This window comes from Eschrichtius robustus, chromosome 1 (assembly GCF_028021215.1).
Source record: "Eschrichtius robustus isolate mEscRob2 chromosome 1, mEscRob2.pri, whole genome shotgun sequence".
NCBI classification, from domain to species: domain Eukaryota; kingdom Metazoa; phylum Chordata; class Mammalia; order Artiodactyla; family Eschrichtiidae; genus Eschrichtius; species Eschrichtius robustus.
The window spans coordinates 31,502,295-31,525,483 of NC_090824.1; the positions used below are offsets into that span (position 1 = coordinate 31,502,295).

The 23,189-nt window shown below is 45.8% G+C and overlaps 1 protein-coding gene across 1 annotated transcript in view; it reads right to left on the minus strand.

Moving 5' to 3' along the window:
* Positions 1-20,589, minus strand: part of TTC9 (tetratricopeptide repeat domain 9) — a 29,454-nt gene extending 8,865 nt beyond the window's left edge. The window contains exon 1 of the mRNA XM_068563050.1: positions 20,169-20,589. Within this exon, the coding sequence (XP_068419151.1) occupies positions 20,169-20,574 (406 nt within the window). The 5' untranslated portion in view covers positions 20,575-20,589. The remainder of the gene's footprint in view (positions 1-20,168) is intronic.
* Positions 20,590-23,189: the final 2,600 nt, after the last annotated feature.

Genomic DNA, 23,189 nt, shown 5'->3' on the forward strand with positions numbered 1-23,189 from the left:
CGTATAAAAAGGAGAAATTTGGACACAGAGTCAGACACACACAGAAAAGACGATGTGAAGAGACACAGGGAGAAGATGGCCACCTACAAGCCAAGAAATGCCAGAGGCTACCAGAAGCTAGGAGAGAGGCCTGGAACAGATTCTCCCTCACAGCTCTCGGAAGGAACCAACCCTACCAACACCTTCATCTTGGACTCCTAACCTCCAGAACTGTGAGACAGTGTTTCTCTGTTATTTTAAGCCATGCAGTTTGTGGCGCTTTATGATGGTGGCCTTAGGAAACTAATGACCACCTTGCTGGTCATTTCTTTGGGGAGTGGGCCCAGGAATTGGCTATTATGTTCCTGGGGGAAATTTTCCCAAACCAAATTATTTGATCCATTTTCAAATTGATTTCAAAGGGTGCTGGCATAGTAGTCAGGTGGAAAGAGCTTGGATCAGGATAGAGGTGACGTTCAGGATATTTAACAACTGGTATAGGTCCTAAACACACTGAATAGGCACATGGGATTGTGCCAGTTCTGGGGTGTTCTGGCTGCACGTCAGTGCTGGATCTGGAGATACAGTCCTAGGCTGGAATCCAAGCTCTGCCACGCACTAGCCCAGGCCCTTGGGCAGGTTACTTCATCTCCCTCGGTCTCCTGCTTCTCATGTGTTAAATGAAGATAATAATACCTATTTTGTAGGAACTCTTGTGATGATAAAATGAGGTAATTAATGCTTGTTATATGCCCCACACAGCGCTGGGCACAAAAACTGATTCTCATAAATGCTAGTTCTTTAGGAGATCACTGGTCAAATGTGGTTTCCCCAGCAACGTGTTATGTTAATCAGAGGAAATTTCCATTTTGAATCCTACACACAGTGCAGGAAACTACAGCTTAATTTAAAGCCAATTTTCAAGAATAGGTCAGATATATTTTGGAGGGTAATTTAGAGGGTCTTTCTTTCTTTCTTTTTTTAGCATCTTGATTGTTTTTTTAAAAATTGAGGTAGGGACTTCCCTAGCGGTCCAGTGGTTAAGAATCTGCACTTCCACTGCAGGGGGCAACGGGTTCAATCCCTGGTTGGGGAACTAAGATCCCGCATGCCACGCGGTGTGGCCAAAGAAAATTTAAAATAACAAAAAAAAAATAAAATTGAAAAAAAGCTTTAAAAATTGAGGTAAAGTTGACATAACATGATGGTCGTTTCGGGTGTACAACATGGTGATTTGATGTTTGTATATATTGCAAAATGATAGAGGGTCTTTCTGTGGGAGAGCAATGGGAATGTAGTGTGTGCAGTGAAATGATGCGTATTTTTACTTATTAAGCTTCATATCCAGGACTGTTATGACCCACCCAATTTTACCTTTCCATAAAAGTACTGATTTTCCTCTCTGTATACACGAATGCTTACACTCAGTGTTCTGAAAACAACTTTCTTCTCTTGATTTCTCTCTTTTTTTTTCTTTCTGGACATTTATGTTGCCTCTACATTTTAGATACTGAAGTAACTTTATGATAAATATACTCATGGAGGTTTTGTTTATATTAAATATAACCTATAATCCCAGGGCTACAATTACTAGGTCAGGGTGTGTGACCATCTGCGTGGCCTTTGCCACGTAACATGCAGATCTTTCCCCTTGACAGTGGCTGTTTACTTAGAGCCTTGGGCCCTCCCAAACGCCTAGGAATCTTCATTTCAGAAATAATCTATGTTTGGCTTGCTTTTATTTCACTGGGTTGTGGGGAGGGCAAAGAAGACAGCTGGGAGGAGACGGGCAAACCCCAGTTTGCACAAAGAGATGTCTACTTTCTAAGGGATATGAAGAATTTAGGGGTAAGGCAGACCTGGGTTCTAATCCTGACTACCCCTGGCCAGTTATGCGGCCTTAGAAAGTGACTGGCCCTCTCTAAGACTAGTTTCCTCGTCTCTGAAATAAATACAGCAACTCTATCGAACTCACCGGTCTGTTCTGAGGATGAAGTGAGAAAGTGCACCACAATGCTGGATGCAGTGCTGGGCCCACAGCAAATGCTCCGTGGACATGAGCTGATTCAAAGATCAGCAAAAATGCTCCGCCCCCAAACCTGTGCAGCGAGGGCAGAGCCCATCCCCGATTTCTCATTTTTCCTTTCATGGTCTCGGATGTACATAAACTCATACTTGCCCCAAATGTTTCCCACACCTAGGTTTGATGCTTGGTTTTACTTACCAGTTTTCCTTTCAAAAGTGTGCTCAAAGGTGTGTTTTCCTATTGGGGGTGGGTGGGTATATGCAGAGAACAAGATAAAAGCAGCTTTGCAGCCAGAAAAGGGGGCTTAGGGAAAGAATGGGGTAGGGTTCTGGGACTATTTTCTTTTCATTTATAGATTAGACAGCCTCTGAGTCAACAGTTGGTTGTACCCTCCCCCCACCCGTCTACATCCCTAAACTGCAGACGTGAATGCTGCCTCCTGCCTGCTCTCAGCCCTTTTCTCATCACGAGTGGATGATTGGGTACCACTGCCGATATTTCACTGACAGCTTTATGGATCGGGTGGCAGACAGACCCAAAGTTGCTGGGCTCCTCTGGAGTCCTAATAATTTGGGAAAGCTAGGAGCTCTAAAAGCCAGCTGTGGCAGGAAAATGAATAGGCCTGGTTCCTGACTCTATAGGGCATGAAAGAGCCTTCAAGAGAAGACGGAAATAGTTTTACGGAGAAGTTGCTGGCCAGTTTCAGTGCCTCTGAGTTAGTTGATACAAGACAATGTCCCCAGCACCAGCGTTCACCTGGCATCCTTGGGTTAAAACAGCTCGCCTCTCAGAGGTTCAGTTTTGAAGTGGGTAAAAATGAAGGTAATTATGGCTGCTCCCTACCTTGAAGGCTTGTGAGCAGGATGAGAAAAGTCAGGGTTTCCCAAGGGCCAGACCCTGACATCTGATGAGAACCCCACAGTGTTTCTCATTAAATCATCCATGCTAACTGATCATCATTAGTTAACATGGAGATTCTGGAACCCTGTAATCCACATGTTTTTCTTAAGTCTTTTTTTTTTTGGCTGACCCGCACAGCATGTGGGATCTTAGTTCCCCAACCAGGGATCGAACCTGCGCCCCCTGCATTGGAAGCATGGAGTCTCATCCACCGGACCGCCAGGGAAGTCCCTGTAGTCCACACTTTTAAAAAGTCCCCAGTGAGCACCTGCAGGTGGGCCGTCTCACCTGAGCTAGTACTTTACATTCTACCATTTTCGATGTATGTTTCTTCAGGAACATCTACTGGTTAAACCATGAGAGCCCAGGATAACCATGGGAGGCCCCAGGATTACCCACAAGGGCAAACAGGTCCCAGAAAGCCATGCCCTAGAGCCGGGAAATCTGCACATGTAGGCAAACAACTGTTCTCCGACAGTCAACATGTGACATTTTGGGTTCTTTCCTTCTTAGTGATTAGAGATTTCTGACTGGCGAATAGGAGCCCAGGCCAAGGAAATGAAGAAACAGGGAAGAACGCTGAGATGCTTCATGATGAGCTCAGGAGAATCTAGCCTTGCACCATGGGCAGTATTCATCTATCCTCCCAGAAGGGTAGTAAGAGTAAGAGCAGGTAACCTTGATCACGCATGAATTGGCCAGGGAGTGTTCTAAGCATTAACTCATTTAATCTGGACAACAGCCTATGAGGTAGGTTCTAGTATTTTGCCCATTTTCCAGATGGGGAAACTAAGGCCCAAGGAAGTTCAGTCACTTGCCAAAGGTCACAAAGCTAACATGCATCAGGGCCAGGATTTGATTCTAAGCCATCTGTCACCTGAGACCGCGCTCTTAAGCATTACCCACAGTGCTCTCCTAGAATGTTCAACTGCCTATAATGAATTTTAATTCAGTTCCTTCATTAGACAGCTTTGAGGCTTGAGTTCTGCTTCTTGCCAGGTGCAACTGTGGGACCCTGTTGGTACCAAACTGTGCTCATTTTATTTGTATACTTTATCTGTATACATCTCATTTGGAAGCTTCCTATATAACTCTCTGGGACCCTCTACCCCTCTTATGTCTCTGCATTCAAAGACAAAAACAAACAAACAAAACCAAGTGCAGCGTTTCCACCAAGGCTTCTCTTTTTTAAGTCCTAAAACCACCTGCATCTCCAATTCCATTGAGAGTCGGCTGTGATCCTAATAGGGCTGACATGACACATCTCTGGTTTCTTCCTGAAACAACATCCATCTTAGCTGCTGCTGGCCAGACTAACACCAACAGTATTATTTTTTAATTGAAATTTTTATTGAGATAATATTAGATTCACATACAGTTGTAAGAAATAATACAGAGATCCCTTGCACCCTTTATCCAGTTCCCCCAATGATAATATCTTATAAAACTATAGTATAATATATTGACTACCATATTGACACTGATACAATCTGCAGATCTTATTCAGGTTTTCCAGCTTTACTTGTACTCATTTGTGTGTGTGTGTGTTAATTCTATACCATTTATCACATACGTGGTTTCCTCTGTCTACCGCCAAAGTTAAGTTACAGAGCAGTTCCATCACAGGAGGGATCCTGTTGCCCTTTTATAACTACATTCATGTCTCTCCTGTATCCCCACCTCCTTTTTCACCCCTGACAACCACTAATCTGTTCTCCATTACTAAAATTTTGTCATTTCAAAGTGTTACATAAATGGAATCATATAGCATGAAGTTGTTGAGAATTAGCTTTTTTTTCACTTAGCATAATCTTGAGATAATCCCCTTGAGATGCATCCAAGCTGTTACAAGTATCAATAGTTCATTCCTTTTCATTGCTGAGTAGTATTCCATGGTATGGGCGTACCAGAGTTTGTTTGACCGTTCATCTGTTGAAGGACATCTAGGCCATTTCCAGTGTTTGGTTATTATGAATGATGCTGCTATGAAGAGTTGTGGACAGCATTCAGTCTCTCACCATTTAGTATGATGTTAGCTTTAGTTTTTTTGGTAGGTGCTCTTTATCAAGATCAGGTAATTTCCCTCTATTTCTAACTTGCTGAGAAGTTACCATCTTTCTAATACCTGTGAATTATAGTACAACCCTCCCTAATGGTAACGCTTTCACAGAACATGTAGGGTGGTCTTTTTCTAATGAGGCCAGATCTACAGGTACAGTCATCAAGTGAGCCCTTTTGTTTTCCAATGAATAAAATCATTTTTCACAGCCACAGACTCAGCTCATGCCCATCATGGCAGCTATTTATGACACATACCTTCTTTGCTTTCCAGACAAGCATCTGTAGGGCATCTGTAAACCCTCACACAGCAAAACTACATCATACTGGTTTACACATATTGTATGCTCAGTAAGTAGCAATACCAAACATTTATATAGTGTTTCATGACTCACTTGACCTTGACAGTGACTCTGGGAAAATAGGTCTTATTAGTCCTGCTTCCAAGAGCTGAGGCTTAAAGAAGTTAAGTGATTTGCTAAGGCCATTTGAGTTTTAGGGAAAGAGCCAGGACTGTCTAAGCCCAAGCCCACATTGGTTCCACTCCAGCAGAGTTGGTGGGTAAAGAGACCCGGACTCACTGATCCCTGAAGGTCTTTTCCAAGTCTAAGGCACTGAGAAGCTATGACAACTTCCTGCTGACTCAGGAAGCCAGCACCCTTCAAGTGGCAGTATCTTCATTCACATCATTCCTGCCCTGCCTGGCGCCTAGATAGAGTTCCCCCATCACTGCTGATGCTGTTCCCATGACCAGGAGTCGTCTGGCTTTATCTCATGGGCTAAATCTCCTCTGACTCCATTCACATTACTTTCCGACCTTCTATTTTTCCAATCTAGCACATGCTTACACTGGATTCAAATAACCATTGCCAAGTGTTTCTTTTGTTTTGTTTTAGCAACATTATTCTTGGAGGTCTCTTTACACCATTCCCAAGCTGCCCTTTGTTTCCTGCCCTTCAAATTCTTCACATGGATGTCCCCAGCATTCAAGGGCTGCTGCATCCCTCTCACCATCACCACACAATCCTGGGTACAGGCTCTTCGTAAACTTATTCGATGAGGATTCATTCATCACACCCTGTGCCGGGGCTTTGTAAGGAAATGGAGAGCATTCAAAAGATAGTGATATCTTCAGGGAGTTTATATTCTTCTTATTCACCCTCTGTTGGCCACTACTTGGCTGTGAACGTGGCAGTTGAAAGAGCTCAGGTGAAAAACCAGTGTAAAAATCTTATAAGCTAAAGGCTTATGTTGACAGTCCTTTAAGGGATATCGAAATCTGCTCAAGAGAGTTGTAATGCCAAAGCCTGAGGTCAGCTCAGCCTTTTGGTGCCTGTCACATGCTCCTGTTCATGAGGGAAGGAGCAGACTTGGGTGCTACAGCAGCATACTTACAACTTATCCCATCCACAGCCCCCAACTCTTATCGACTTCATTACGGTATATACACAGAGAGAAGTGGAGTAGTAGGAAGAAAGTAGGACAGGATTACTGTTTGTCTTCATTAACACCCTTTCTTGGGTTAGAAGTGGGACTTTGGAAGGGCCAGTTGGGCCATCTGGAATATGACAATGAGTATATACCCAGAAACATTCAGAAGAAACCCATTTCCTGATAGTGTCTTTACCTTGTTGGCTCTGGCCAAGGACACATGTCATGCCCACTGGCAGGAATTCTGAGCCAGGATGGGGGAAAATCTCAGAAGCCAAAATGCCATCTTGTTCTCTTTTTAGACTTTAAAAAATACCTCTCCTGTTCTGATCACCTCTCCCTCCATCCTTCTGTGACCCCAGTAACATCTCTCCTATTCCTATTGCCTCTCCTGCCATCTTTCCATGACACCAGGGCAAATACCACATAACCAGATATGTTTGGGGACAAGTTAGTTAACAGGCACACGTGTAGCAGAAAGAGCACCTCTGTGGCCTCTCTGTGGCAGCACTGTGTGTATTAGCAAAGTATTGGAAATAACTTAAAGATCCATCAGTAGGAGACTGGTTAAATAAATAACAGGGCATTGGTATAATGGAACATGACACGGACATTAAATCATACTGTAGAAAAATACTTAATGACACTGAAAAATGTTTTTAGTGTAAAATATTGGTGGAAAAAGTTGTGAACGTTTGTGCAGTAAACCTGAATCTTGTGAAAAATAAATGTGTCTCTGTGTGTGTGTGTGTGTATCAGGGTGAAGAATGTGTTATAACAGGCATCAGAGTTCCTCTTAGGGAAGAAATTATCTTTTTCTAGAATACCCTCATCAACTGTGATTTTATTAAAAAAAAAAAAAATCACCTCTGCCCATTATGTCTTCCAAGAGAGCAGTGGGGGAACCTGGGAGGAGAGACGCAGTAAAGGCTTCTGAAGGGTTTACTGAGCAGAAAGCACTGGCTGTTCACGGAGCACCAATCTGGAGAGACCCAGGGTCATGAGAGGACCCCGGGCATTACGGTAGAGGAGTGCCTGTAAGGCGGGATTAAAAGGAGGCCCCAGGGGACATGGCTGCTAGGGCTTTTATTCCCAGGACACCTGATCAAGCCAGGGGCTTTCCTCATCCGACATGAGGAAGGCAGCTCAGTAAACTGGCACCAGCATAAGACACAAGGGGACAGGCAGAGCAGGCGTGAGGCTGCCAGCTTAGCAGCTTCTCCCTCTTGCAGGGGCCTTGCCTTCCTCCACAGCCTCCTTTCCCCAGCGCACCAGTCAACGCTCTTGCTTGTGAAGCTCCCCAGGGAACCCAGCTGATCACAGCACGCGTCTTCTCTTCCTGGAACATCCTCGTTCTCTGCTCTCAGACTCTGAACTGGTCTAACTTGTGAGAGAATCTGAAGTTCTTTCCCTACTAGTTCAGTTCAAAGAACGGGTCAGAGAATCCTGGGGCAGAGGATGGAAAGTGGCAGAGAACAAACACCGTCTGAGGCTTATTCGCTTGCACAACCTCAGGCCAGAGACATGTCTGCCTGGAACCCAGCAGTTTCTCATTTATTTATTTATTTATTTATTTAGTTAGTTAGTTAGTTAGTTAGTTAGTTAGTTATTCTTGGCTGTGTTGGGTCTTCGTTGCTGCACGCGGGCTTTCTCCAGTTGCGGCGAGCGGGGGCTACACTTCATTGCAGTGAGCGGGCTTCTCATGGTGGTGGCTTCTCTTGTTGCGGAGCTCGGGCTCTAGGCGTGTGGGCTTCAGTAGTTGTGGCACGTGGGCTCAGTAGTTGTGGCGCACGGGCTTAGTTGCTCCGCGGCACGTGGGATCTTCCTGGACCAGGGCTCGAACCCGTGTCCCCTACATTGGCAGGTGGTTTCTTAACCACTGCACCACCAGGGAAGTCCCAACCCAGCAGTTTCTAAGTGTTTTCTGGACCGCCTTATATTCTGAGAAGCTGGAAGCAGGCAAGGACCTCAGGGCCCAAAGGCCCTTGGTTCTGCTGGAGCTCAGTTGCCCTTCAGAGGAAGCCTGATGGCTTACTTGTTCACCCAGCCCCGTGGGCCCAGGTAGGAAACATCCATACCAAAGGCTGTTGGTTCACACCCTGCTTGCCTCCCCTGCACTTAAGAGCTGAAACTTGCTCTTAAGTGGCTACAGTGCAGGGGAGGCGAGCGAGGTGTGACCCCTCTTTTGCTCACTTGCTTCCCATAGTCCCCCATAGCCTCCTTTGCTGAGTCCTTTCTCCTCCCCTCTTGCACACTTTCCCGCCATAGTACATACCGGAGTAGGAGTTAGATTTACACACAGCCATCATCTATTAAGCATCTGTTACGTGCCAGGCACTGTGCTAGGCATGCGTGCATGTATCCTTTAATTTCAATCACCATCACAATCCTGTTTGGTGCATGCTACTACTCCCACGCTATAATGGAAACAGAAGCTTGTCAAGATTAGGACCATCCCAAGGTTAACGGAGGAGTCGATGGGAAGTCAGGAGTCAAACCCAGATCCTCTTACGCTAAGTAAAGATCTTTTCCATCAGGCCACCTTGCCCTACAGGTTTTCTGTTCCTCTGTGCTCCCTTTCTTCCCTCCCATCTTCACTGGCACACACAGGAACGCAGCCCTTCTCTCTCTCTCTAGGTATCAGAGAAAATTCCACACAAGTTCCAATGACCCAGTGGCACCTACAGCCTGAGGTTCGGGTCCATTCAGGAAAGGAGCCCAGTTCTGACTCAGCAAGAGCAGTAGGCCCAGAATCACATCCCTCAAATGCTCAGATCTGGCCCGGACTCCTCAGGGCTCTCCAGTCTTGAGTCAATGGTGGCAACCCTCTGAGATGCTATAGCTTAGCCAGCAACTGTTCCCTGAAACTCTTGGCCCTGCCACTGGCAGTCCATTTCTTAAAAGCTTTTTTTTTTTTCCCTCCATCAGAACTTCCTGGCCTAATACAGCCAGTCTTGCCAGATTTCTTATGGTGAATGACTGCCTGAAAGTCTGAATTTTGGAATAATCTGAGAAGGTCTAGCAGCAGTAGGTAATCTCTGGTGCCATCAATTTAGATTCCAGGGCCCAGGCAATATCTTATAGAGGCTTCCAACCCCTACTCTGGTTTCTCTCTGAGACCCTCTGTCTGACTCTATCGTCCTGGGAGACTGCCGTTTACTTTGGTTTACCCTCAAATTTGCAAGGTTACCTTGGAAATCTTAGTTGAGATCTTTATGCTTATTTGTCAGCACATATCAGTAAACTGGAACAAAAGAGAGCTTGTTTCCTGTTTCCTTCCTAAATCTGGTTGCTTCCAGAGGAGAGAGGCTAGAGGGGGGAGAGGGGAGCCAGAGGGTCTTCAAAATCCTAGACGGTTCAACACTTCTGAAAGGGGGACTTGGAGGGCATCTGACCCAACACCAATTGTTTACATATGAGGAAACTGAGGCTTAGAGCGATGTGACTTTTCCAAAGTCATGGAGCAAGTTAGCAGCAGGGTCTAGATTAGAACCCTGTTCCCACAACCACATGCCATGTTTTGAGGAGAACACAGTGGCTTTGAGATTTGGGCTGTGAACAGCCATGGCAAGTATCCAATAAAGATCTGATGAGTGAGTGAGTTTCCTTCTGGGTGCTGTGTCTGAGCTACCGATGGGCAGGATTTCCTAGACTCAGGGGCCAACAAGAATCTTGGACATGGACCACCCATACGGTCCCTTCCTCCACACCAGCGGCACATCACTAATGCTCAGGACCAGTTTGTGTCACAAGCTCTGACCCAACTTTCTTCCCTGCCTCACCAGCAGATTCAAACCGTCACTCACGTGCTACTGAGTCCAAAGGGGTGTCCCCCTACTGTGGGGTACCATGCTGCCAGGATCCAGCCCTATGTGTGCATTGGGGTGGTGGGCAGTGCAGAAAGGGTAAGTCATATTATGGGATACTAAGAGAAAGTTTGGGGCTTGGGATAAGTTTGCTTGACATCTTTGGTGTCACAGTCTGACAGGATTAGACAAGGCACAGATAATATCCAGAACGGCATTAAAAATTATGTGTATAAGGTAGGTTTTCTTCGGGAATATAAAAGAAGAAAGCAAAACTACCCATAATCTTTCTACACAGATAATCCTGTCATCGTTTTTCTTAAAAAATAAAAGTAGTAATGCATATACTTAGAAAAGTCATGCACTATAGAAAGATTTAGAATAAAAAGTTAAAAAAGGACATGGAGGAACCTTAAATGCATATGACTAAGTGAAAGAAGCCAGTCTGAAAAGGCTACACACTGTATAATTCCAACTATAGGACATTCTGGAAAAGGCAAACTATGGAGACAGTAAAAAGATCAGTGGTTGCCAAGGGTGGGGTGTAAGAGATAAAGAGGCAGAGCACAGAGGATTTTTAGGGCAGTGAAAGCACTCGGTATGGTACCACAGTGATAGGTACATGTCATTATACATTTGTCTAAACCCATAGAACGTACAACACAAGAGTGAACCCCGAAGTAAACCATGGACTTTTGGTGATCGTGACGTGTCAGTGTAGATTCACCAACTGTAACAAATGTACCACTCTGGTGGGGAGTGCTGATAACGGGGGAAGCTAGGCATGCATGGGTGCAGGGAGTATATGAGAAATCTCTGTCCCTTCCCCTCAATTTTGCTGTAAACCTTAAACTGCTCTAAAAACAATGAAGTCTTAATCTTTAAAAAAAAAAAAAAAAAAAAAGTGAAAGTCTCTCCCCAATTTCTCTGCCCAGTCCCTATTCAAGTGAAGTGAACAGCTTCACTTGCATGGTATCAGATAATCTTCTTGAAAGCAAGTACTGTACTAGAGTATATGTTGATGCTAGTTTATATCTTTTTTCTTTTTTTAAACACAAAGCAAATAAACACTGTTTTGCATTCTGCCTTTTCACGTAATAACAGATTTTGGAGACGGGTCTCTATCAGTCCACACGGAACTCTCCCATTCTGGGTAATGGCCACCCAGTTCAGAAAGAATGGAGAATTATTCTTTCCAGAGCTGGAAAGGACCTTGGAGATCCTGGACTCCAACCCTCGGTTTTTAGACATCAGAAAACTACGGCCCAAGAGGTAAAATTCCTTGACACAAGGCAGCTGGTGAGTTAGAGACGGAACTTGCTGCCCACGTCACTCTTTACCGAGTCGCGCTTCCGCTGTGTCCTTGATGGGGACGTCTGAACACATTCAAAGAACATCCCTCGCATTCTGCTCAACAGAAACACTTTTGTTTTACTGTATTAGCAAGTGCTTTTTTTGGTGGAGTACGTGCATTTGGGGAGCAGTTTTTTTGTGTGCGTTTGAAACAAAATGGGAGAGTCAGCCTCAATAGATATTTAATGCAGAAACCACGCATCAAGAGAGTTTTCCTGGTAGGTACTACTCAAGTATCCCTTTTGTCTTAAAACTGTTAGAACTAAAGGTGGAAATTTCCTTCATTGGGCAGTTCCCACTTTTTTTAAAAAAAATTTATTTATTTTTGGCTGCGTTGGGTCTTCGTTGCTGTGAGCAGGCTTTCTCTAGTTGCGGTGAGCGGGGGCTACTCTTCGTTGCGGTGCACGGGCTTCTCATTGCGGTGGCTTCTCTTGTTGCGGAGCATGGGCTCTAGGCGCACGGGCTTCAGTAGTTATGGCACGCGGGCTCAGTCGTTGTGGCTCGCGGGCTCTAGAGCACAGGCTCAGTAGTTGTGGTACACGGGCTTAGTTGCTCCGTGGCATGTGGGATCTTCCCGGACCAGGGCTCGAACCCCTGTCCCCTGCACTGGCAGGTGGATTCTTAACCACTGCACCACCAGGGAAGCCCCAGTTCCCACTTCTTATTTCTATTCTTTTTTTTGTTCTCCTAAATATCCCTGCCCACTTAAAAGGATAATTTACACTTCGAATACTTTGTAGTTTATAAAGTACATTCATACGTTATCTTCTTGCTTCTCACCCTTATCTTGGGAGTCAGGCAGGCATGATTATACCCATTTAATATGTGAGGAAACTCAAGACCAGATTAAGTTCACATATGTAGCAAATGTGCCACCAGCTGTCACACGAGTCTCCCTCAGTTCCCCTCCCACTAGACACAGGGCCAACTGGTCTATTTACTGCTGGGTTTGGGGGAGGGGTTGTTTTTGTTTCTTGGGAGATAAGGTTTTGGCTCACAAAGTTAGAACTTATCAGCCAGTCATAAAAACACAAACTAAAAAATAAATACGACTTTACAGGATGTTAGGAGAGAAAATGTTCCATGCCACACAGAATAATACTGTGTCCAATCTCGTTTAGCACTTAAACCAGAACATATTTTTAAATGATGGTATCATCACTCTCATGACATTAAAACTGACCAGGTCTGGAGTAATGCATCTGGACAAGTCCAGATGTTATTCTTCTAATGGGTCATTTCCCGTCATTGTATCCACAAACTGGTTACTGAAAAGTAATGGCTGAAATGAATTCCTACTCTTAGCACATCCACTTAAATTTCTCAAGACCTCTTAACTGGAATTCACACATTCTGGAGCAAAGGGGATAAAAACTAGGGGGAGGTATGGGTGGGGCTTCTGTAAGCCTCTAGGCTCATTAGAAATTATGACTCATCAGATTCTCATTCCTCTCAGGTCACCTTCCTAGTGACATAGAACCTGGTTACAGAGAGCAGGACGGTTTCCCCTTAACCACCCAGGATGGTCATGGAATGGGAATCCTAATCACACAAGGCACAATCACGGTAAAAGGAATAACTTACAGGAGACAAGACTGGAGGATGGGCAAGCGAGTTGCCCTAAAAATGTCAAGGCTTTTCCTTGTTACAGTGATGAGATATATTTTTGGTTGCTTCAAAAGATAGAATATGGCTGGATCGACAGAAATTTCAAGGAGGAAAATTTTAGTACCTCAGGAAGAAACTTCTAAAGATGGAGGTTGTGGGGTGAATGGTTAGGACTATAGTCTTTGGAATTACATACCTGGCAGATGAGAAATCCCAGTGTGCCACATACTACTGCGTGACCATGGGCAAGGGACTCAACTGTTCCAGCTTGAGCTTTCTTTCTCACAAAGTTATACAGGTATACATGCAAGTTCATGAAAGGCAGTGACCTTGTTCTTTATGTTTACTCCTGTGTTCCCAGCCCTCAAGGCCGAGCATCTAGCACCTATTAGTTGCTCAATGAATATTAATGAAATGATTGAATTTCTTGGATCCTTAATATGAGACAAATGCTGGGATAAGCATTTTCATTCCTTTCAAACACATTTATGGAACATCTACTGGGGGCCAGAAGCTGGGCTCATCATGGTAGTCTTTACTACCATTATTGTTACTGCTATTATTATTATAGTTGTTGTTTTGTGGTGGTGGTTATTAAATAAGTCACTATAGGTAGTGGTGACTATCCCTATTTTTGGAAGTGCCTAAGCTCATGCTGATAACAAGGTGGTAATGTTGACAAGGAAATTCACACACCTCTGTAAGGTATGGAGTCATAACCAAATCTGAAATCGTAATTCTGGTTTTCCATAACTCTCGAGCTAGCTAGTTAGCACTTCCTTAGCACTTTTGTTCTTTTCACACAGACACACTGTGGAAGGGAAACCTTTGCTCCACAAGCTTCCTCTCTGTAAACCTTGTCTGTAATTTCAGTGCTGTTTTAAACTCCTTTTGGCCGAAAGAGAAGAGAAGGCCCACTTGGATATATTTCAACCCAGGGTTCTTCTAGTTCAAGTCAGCTCTCCTTGGCACTACACATTCCACTTCCTTTTTCTTCTTTTTCTTTAATTGAAGTATAGTTGATGTACAAATGTTGTGTTAGTTTCAGGTGTACAACAAAGTGATTCAGTTTTATATATATATTATATATATATATATCTCATACTTTTTCAGATTCCTTTCCCTTATAGGTTATTACAAAATATTGAGTATAGCTCCTACATCCTGCTTCTTTTTAAAAAATATTTGGGAACTGTTGGTTTTGAGTCCTACCAGACATGGCATCATTTCATTGCTGATATGAAAATGTGTATGTATGTTTAAAAGGAAGATAATGAGCTTTACACTGCTTATGATCATTTCAAGGCCATATGAACACCATGAGGAAGACTAAACTCTTTTAATCTTCTGTAGGATTATCTTTGGCTTTTTTAAAAAGTTTGTTTGTTTTTGTTGCACCACGTGGCTTGTGGAATCTTAGTCCCCCAACCAGGGATCGAACCCAGGGCCCCGGCAGTGACAGCAACGAGTCCAGTCCTAACCACTGGACTGCCAGGGAATGCCCCTATCTTTGGCTTTTTAAATGTCTGGTACCACTGTCCGTGCTGGAGCTGTGCTTGCTGCTATGTAATTAGGAATGGACCACAATAATCACGTTGGCGATAATGGGAAACTCTGGTCCCAGCATGGACATCTGATTTCCCAAAGCCAAGTATCTGGGAATTAGGAAATTGCTGGTTGGCTTGTTGGTTGAAACATTTGGTTTTCATCCTAGCTCTTTGGAGGAGGCACAACCTGGTGACGAAAGCGAAGAGCTGGCAGGAGAGAATGTCCCATCTGAAGGTCACTCCCAACCTGTGACGCTCTGTGAAGCTTTTGGCTGCTGCATATCTTGGCTTTCCTGTCCATCCTGCAGCCAAGTGCCCTTGCCTTGGATGGGGCACTCCCACGCCTTTTGGCTGTAGGGATTCTTACTTCAAGATATCTTAGAGAGTTTCTGGCTACGAGCCACCCAACTCATTACTTTTGCAGGTAAACTAAGGAACTTCAGAATCCACTTTAGAAACTCAGCCCAAAGTCTACATTCAGAATATTCTCTCCTTGAAAGCATTCTACAAGTTTCAATTCTCACATCCTTTCTTGGAAGATGATCTTTGAAGCCACATTCACAAGCTTAAGATTTATCGGCCAAGGGGCTGCCTGAGGAACAGCCTCAGGTTAACAATGGCTTGGCCAGTCAAACTCTCCCATCCAGATGGCAGTATCTTGGCTGAGCATCTTAGCATGAAGCCCCTCTTCTTTCCCCTCCTTTGCCAGTTCTTATCCCAACAATTCATCTTCTGGCTACCAGGTTACTGCTTGTCTCTAGCTCTTGACCTCTTTTTTTTTTCCCACTGAGTTCTTGCATTTGTAATTTATCCATCTTCCTGCTTGGTTCTTTGGTTCCCACACCAATTTCTGTGGGGTACCTTTTGTCTTAGAATCTGCCTCAGGGTCTATATCTAATTCTGTCCACCTTAGGTGTATACGCTCAGTCATCTTCTGGTGTCCCATTGCAGGGGCGGCTTTAAGGGTGCAGTCACATAAGACCCATGCTCAGAAGGGCCTTGTATTTGGTTTAATGCGCTGCTGTTGACTTCTTGAAATTCTTAATTATTTTATCTTTGAAACTGTGTTTTGTAAGTGAAGCCCGATTGGATAATGGAGCATGAAGTTGAGCAGAAGACAGAGGTACAACTATTCTTTGCAGGCCCATGTAGTATATAGCATTCACGATGCCCCATGAGCACAGAATTCCAGTGGATCCACAATGCAGGGGAGTTCAACAAGCATAAGTAAGAGGGTCAGGTCAATAACTAAGCAAGCACACACGTTGACAGCCCAAAGAGGCCAGGCTTTCCATTCAACCCAGAAATTGCTTCAAATGCAGAAAGAGACCAATAGTGTTCTAAGAAACAAAAATAACCTAAAACCCCATCACATCCTTTCTTGCTTAAGTGCCCTGTACTAGCCAAACACTTATGCTGAAAATGATGACAGAGGAGGAAAGACTAGGGTAGGAGTATGCAATAGCTCCTTTTCCTTTCCTTACTCATCAGAAAGCCAAGACTGGTAGAAAGTGCACCTATAAAGTATGCATATAAAAAGTGAAATAAAAGCAGTTGAGTTCGTTTTGTCAGCATTTCCATGGTTCCAGTAAGAATAAACTACATATGCATGTACAAGCTACGAAACGTGAATTGTATAACTTACATGATTCATATACCAGTTAAGTGTTCTTATATTTCCACTTAAAACTGGCATTGCACACTATAAAGATGAATAGTAAATTCATGCCAATAATTTAAAATTGTAATTTTCTTGAAATGACATTAAATAGCAGATAAAAACACCATTTCCAGTCGAGAGAGAAACCATGAAAGAAAGGGAAAAAACTTTATCTTTTAGAACTTTTAATGACAACTTTCTCCTGCTTTTTTGAACAAGGAGCCCCACATTTTCATTTTGCCCTGGGCCTCACAAATTATGTAGCTGGCCCCGGTCCCATGGCTTCAAGACACGTCCACAAGCACTGATAAAGCTGGCTCCCATCCAGGCCTTTTTCTTGCGTGACTTCTTTAGGCCTTGTCACTCCCCTGTCCTGGGACTTTCAGTTGGCATCAATGGATATTATCTGCCCCTTTGGTAAAAAAACAAAACAAAACAAAAAAAAACCCTGCCCAAACATAGCTCTAAATGGATGGGAAAATGGAGGTAAAATGATGTGGTAGGGACTTATACAAAGTCACAGGGTATGCCAGGAATAGGGACATAAGCTGACTCTTGTCTAGCCTTCAGATCCAATGCCATGGCCTGTCAGCACCCATCTCCACTGTGGGCATTTGAGTCCTGAACATCATTTGAAAATACCAACAGAGTCATGCATTGCAACCTTTTGATCAAACCCAGCTGGGGCCACTACCGCCCCACAGGAACAGCTGTAAAGCAAAAGGTTCTGTCCTTCAAGAGGTTTTGCACAGAACATTCCAAGGCCCCAGGGGAGTCCTGTGTCTTGTTCAAGGTCAGTGGGAGTTGATCGACAGGCCAGTACATGCTTCTTTTGCAGCCTTGGTAAGAATCACATGCCTACATCTGCCCAGGCAGGATATCTTTTCTAATCATTGTATCAAAGTCATTAGAAATTCTGAAGGAAGAAGATGCTTCTCATTTCCTTCCTTGAATTTCTTAGAGAATAAGACATGCAAAATCAAATCTGGGGGTCTTGTACCCCTGGCCAGATCCCAACTAATCAGAAGGAACTCCAAGCCAGAACAGACCACAGCCACAGGCACTTTGCACATTGCCTGCACACCCTTCAAGTGGTCACCTCAAGTCATCCAAATGGATTTTTAGGTTAACATCTCTTACCAGATTCTAACTGCCCCCTTGCTGTTCTCTTGGAGCCTTCCATGCAGAGTGCAAGGGTCCACTGAACCTAGGTTTCCTCCTGAAGCCTCATAATAGTCTTTTGTTTGGTGCTGAGATGCCCTTAGCAACACAGCCTAATCCCCCAGGTGTTTCTGGGCTAGTTCATGTTGCTTCTAAACCCCAAACCTCTCCCTCTATGCACAGCTGTGTGGAAGGACAGACCCTTGAGAGAACCAACATCTTCAGACTGCTCTCTCCTGAAGCCCACTGGGTTGCTCAGCCCGCACTGCAGCCCCAGTGGAAGGGCCAGTTGCCTTTTTGCTGGAACAAACTTGCAGTTGCTGTCTCCTCCCTTTAATCAGGCACGGGGGGTGGGGGGGGGAAGATTATCTTATGGGCCACGCTGCACTGTTCTGGTTCTAACAGCAATAACAGTGATCATCTTTCTTTCTCTTTCCATCAAATGCTCATTGTAAACATACATTTAAAAATTTTAGGTTGCCATTTAAAATAATCTTCACAAAAATATTTTAGTGAAATGTAAAAATGCTCTGACACAATGGCAAGTGGGAATAAAAACAGGATACAGGAGGTCCTTAGCTTTGTAAATAGTTTATGTTTAGCTATAGAAAAAAATACAGGAAGGAAATATATCACAATGGATTTCTTTAGGTTGGTGGGATTAAAGGTAATTTTGTATTTTCTAAAAGAAAACACATTTTATAGGTAAGCATTACTTTTGTAATCCATAAATTATTAATATTCGTAAGTGGTAAGCACCCGAGAAGGCAGCAGAGGGGGAAATCTGCCATTGTTACTTTCCATTCTCTCACCACCAAAGTTTTCCAAAGTGTGTGGAGGGGTGGGTATGGAAGTGGAGGAACCATCCAGATCTTAGCCCTGCCCTGAGTGGGCTGGCCTGACCAAGGACACAGCTTTGGTTTCACCTTGGAAATGTAACCACTTCTGGGGTAGAAAGTAGGCGGTGCTAGCCATCGGCTGGCAGCCAAAAGCATGGGGTGAGGGGCAACCCTAGAATGCCCATGGAAAACGCTAAATATAAGACTCTATTACCACTCTGAAATCACTGCATTAGTGACCCAGAGTGCCCCCTCCTCCACCCATGGCCACTCTGCCCTTTATATTCATCAGGCAGTAATGAATATGCCAGAGACTTACGGGAAATAAAGGGAATCATGGTGTACCTTGTGATGGATTGAAATAGTCCATCTATGCTGTATTCCTACTACTTTATCTGCTGCCGTTATTACTAGTACTGCTATCAGCACCACCATTTCCACAATTGCTACTACTACTATCATTAATCCTTTAAGTTTGTAAACTACTTAACAATCTACAAAGTGCCTGGGCTTTGCCTGATTAAAGATGACACGGGACATGGCGTTATGGGAAGGCAGAGGTAGGCTGGCACTAGAGATCTCAAAGGGCACAGAGCTGACTGGCACTTAGGAACAGAGCAGAATTATTCATACATTTTTTTTCATCCCCCAACTGTCTGGGCCCCAGACAAATCCACCGTCCCCAACCACACCCATTCTCCCAACTTGACTCTGCTACAACTGTCCAGAGCTAGTTTAGGCAACTTCAAGGGTTAAGGATTAGGAGTGATGGCCCTTATCTGGTCAGAGGAACTGGATCATGCCCAGATCCCACCAAGGGGGGTGGGAGAAGAGGAGAGAGAGTGTTTTTCAAATATAAGGCCATTGCCTCTGCCAACATCTTCCACTTTCTCACATGAAGGCCCTGGAGTGACCCAGACTCCTCCGGTTTTAGAGACTTTAAAATTTTCTGTGCCAAAGTTAATTTTTAAAACGCCCGACTTTGACCTTAATCCCCAAAGTGTGCTCGGGAATGTATACCTCACCTTCTTATCCCAATAAAAGGGCTCCGTTTTCCTCAAGCCTAGCAGCTAGCTGGTGTGAGAAGCAGTGCTACACGGAGCGAGGCAGGGAGGAGAGCGAGAATGCAGCACAGCTCAAGCCCAACCTTGGACTAGCTTTCCTTTGAGATCGCTCTCTTCACCTGGCAACCGCGGCCCCAGCAGAGCTCAGAGAGAAGAAAGTGCATTTTGGAATCCATTTTGCTTGAGATGCTGAAGGCGTCGTAGCAAACTGCCCTTTGCTACTGGGGCCAAAGGAACTTGGGGAAGGACTTGACTCAGAGGGATGCGGTCAGCTGCGGGGAAGGCGAGGGCGAGCTCTGGTGCCAACGACCCCTGAGGCAAGCGGCCACTGGGCATGCGGTGGGTGCGGGTGGCCCACCCTGGGTGCTGCCTCCTGCATTTGGACCCAGGGCCACTGGTGAGCAGTAGTAGGAGCAGCAGTTGTCACCAGGCCGGCTGGGTCCCCATCTCTCTGTCCAGTTATTTATAGGCGAGATTTACGAGGATGCGGGGGAGGAATGCGAGATGACAACGAGTTTCGGAAGGTATAATCCTGAAAGTCACACTTTTCCCAAAGCGCCCCCCTCCCAGGTTCTCCTTCCCAGAGCGGCATGGTCCCAGCGGGGGCGTGTGCGTCGCGGCGCGCCGCGGCGGTCGGCTGCGACCCGGAGGCCCGGGGCTGGGGAATGGGGACCGGCGCCCGGCGGGAGATCGGGAGGGCAGGGGGAGGAGGGGCCGGGGGCGCGGCGCGGCTCACCTGCCAGGCTGTTGTAGCAGTCGATCTCGATGGCTTCCACCGTCTTGCTCTGCTCCTCCGAGAGGCTCCCGGGGTTGGGGGCCCCGGCCTGGGAGGCCGCGCGCGAGTCCCGCTCCCGTTCCCCGGAGGCCGGCAGCAGCCCCTTCAGCTCCAGCAACGCCCTGTGGTATTTGCCGATGGCTTCGCGGAATTTCTTATCCTTGTAGCACTGCGCCCCTTGGCTCTTGAACTCTTGCGCTCGCCGGATGAACTCGGCTGGCTCCGCAGCCGCGCCACCCTGGCCCCGCGCCGGGGTCCCTCCGCCGCCGCCCGGGACGCACAGCGGCGGCTGCGGCCGTTGAGCCTCGCCGGCTGCCGGCGGGCTCGGGTTCCCCTTGGCCCCGGCCGCCGAACCCTTCCTCTCCATTCGGTCGCCACCCGGCGCCCAGCGCGCGCCGCGATCCGCCCGCCGCCGCCGCCGCCGCCGCCGCGCCCTCCCGGGTTTAAAAGCGGCGGGCGCCGGCCCCACGCCTGGCAAGCTTGGCCGCGGCCGTGACACCCCGCGGCGGTCTGTCGTCCCGCACTCCCATTCTCCTCGCCGGCTGCGGGAGGCTGCTCTCTCCTCCTCCTCCTCGGATTGCCTTCCCCTCCTTCCCTCCTCCCTCCCTCCCTCCCTCCCTCCCCCACTCCCGCGCCGCCCGCCCTCCTCCTCGCCCTCCTCCCCTCCCTCAACCTGCGGGCGGTGGCGACCTGGCCCTCGCGCGCTCCGGGGCTAGCGGTGTGGGGGACCGAGGGCCTGCTGGGGTTGGCGGTGATTGTCGCTGACCCGGAAGAAGCTTGGCTCGCCTGAAAGAGGGGAGGATTAATGACAAAGACGGGCCCGTTCTTTCCCATTCAATCCAGCCCTCGGAGACGCGCCTAGTCTGAAAGAGACACACGGGGGAGGGGGTCTGTGTGTGTGTGTGTGTGTGTGTGTGCGCGCGCGCGTGTGAGTGTTCTTTGCAGTGAGGCGTTAATATTTTTAAGGTGGCAGGGCCTCTTTTTTTGTGGATGCAGGTTGTCGCTGAGGTGCGTCTCCGTGTGTGGCTGCCCAGGCGCCCAGAACACACGCTGGGCACTTCAGCGTGTAGGGCGCTGTATTCCAGGAGCCGCCGTGTGCTGACGCCTGGGTGTGCAGGCAGTTGAGCAGAATGAATCACAGACATCAGAGATGGAAAACACCTGTTACTGTTGGTCATCAAGGCTGGGCGTGCGTTCGAATTTCCATTTACAGGACAGTTCTGCCCTGCTTCGGGAGGTTCCATCCCTTCGTTCATTCATTCTTTCAGTCTGCCCTGAGTGGCAGCTGTCTACTGGGGATTTGCTGAGGTCAGGGGGCAGACAAAGATAGTCAAGGAAGGGACTGCCCTGCTCACCATTAACTAACTCCCAGTCTACTGGCGGAGATACACCACCCACCGGCAGAGTCACTCTGCCAGGCAGAGATTGGTAAGTGTCATCAGGGAGGAACAGAAAGTCCTGTGGAGCCCCAAGGAAGGGAAGCTTTGTGCCGGAAATGGCCTTTGAAGGCCTTGACGGACGGGTAAGATCTGGGCACGAGGAGGCAGAAGGAAATGACATCTCAACCAGAGTGAGGAAACAGCAGAGGGCATGAAGTTCGGAATCTTGGCTGTGTTTAGGGCATTGGTGGTTTGATTTTTATGGCCTAAACGAAAGTAACTGGAAATGATGGGGTTAGATTATGGAGGCATTTGGATGAAGGGTTTGCATTGGATTTTGTAAACAGTGGAGAAGGCTGGCCTGTATTTTAGTGCTCCCCCCTCCTTTATGATGCTGAGAAAAAGAGTATATGTATATATATTCTACAGCAGTGGTTTTTGAAGCATGGTTTCCAGACCTGCAGCATCAGGATCACCTGCAAAACAGAAATGCAGTTTCTGGGGTCCCAGTCCAGACCTACTAAAATCAGAAACTCTAGGCATGGGATCCACCCCCCCACCCTTGGTTCAGATGCACACTCACGTTTGAGGACCCCTGCTCCAAAACCTTGCTGCTCAAAGCGGAGACCTTGGGCCACTAGCACCAGCATCACCCAGGAGCCTGTTAAAGATGGAGAATCTGCAAAATCCCAGACCTACTGACCCACAATCCGCATTTTAACAAGATTACCAGGTGATTCTTATGCCTGTGAAGAGTGTGAAAAGCACTGTTCTGGAGGATTTGCAAAGTACAGAAATGTATAAAGAAACCCCCAACCCTACACCATCACCCAGATATATTCTTTGTTAATATTTTGATGTAATTCCTACTGGTTGTTTTCTATACATCTGTATCTGTACAAAGTGCTCTTTTAATGAACATGAGTGGTATGGGACGATATATACAGTTTCCTGCTCTTTTTACTTTACATTATATGTGATTAAATAGTCTTTTAAAGCCTTATTTTTAATGACTTCATAATATTCCTTTTGTGTCTATAGCATAGCGTACTTAATCATTTTTCTGTGGTCAGATAGATTGATTCCAATTGTTTGCTATTATAAAAAACACTGAGATAATACAAATAATAGATACCACTTATATCATAACAATCCAGTGAAATAGGTGCTATTATTATCCCTATTTTGGACACCAGGTCACAGAGACTTGCCCAAGGTCACACTGCTAATAAGAAGTAGAGCTGAGATTTAAATCCAGGCAATCTGGTCTTAGTATCTATGCTCTTAACTAACTATATTTATACTTAAATTTTTGTCCTAATTTGTTTTTCCTTGCAAGAAATTATGCTAATGTCTAAAAATGTCTTGGAACATACTTTCAATCTGCTTTTTAGAAAGGTTGTTTTAACTTGACCTCCCACCAGCAACGTACTAGTTTGCCAACATCCTTGCCACCACGGAGGATTAAATTTTTAAAAATATTTTCTAATTTGATAAATAAGAACTGTGTATCGAACAAACTGGGATATCTCTAATTTCAAGGGTGAGCAATTTTCACACGTGTACTTGCCATTTGTATGGTACTGAGGGTTTTTATTTGGAC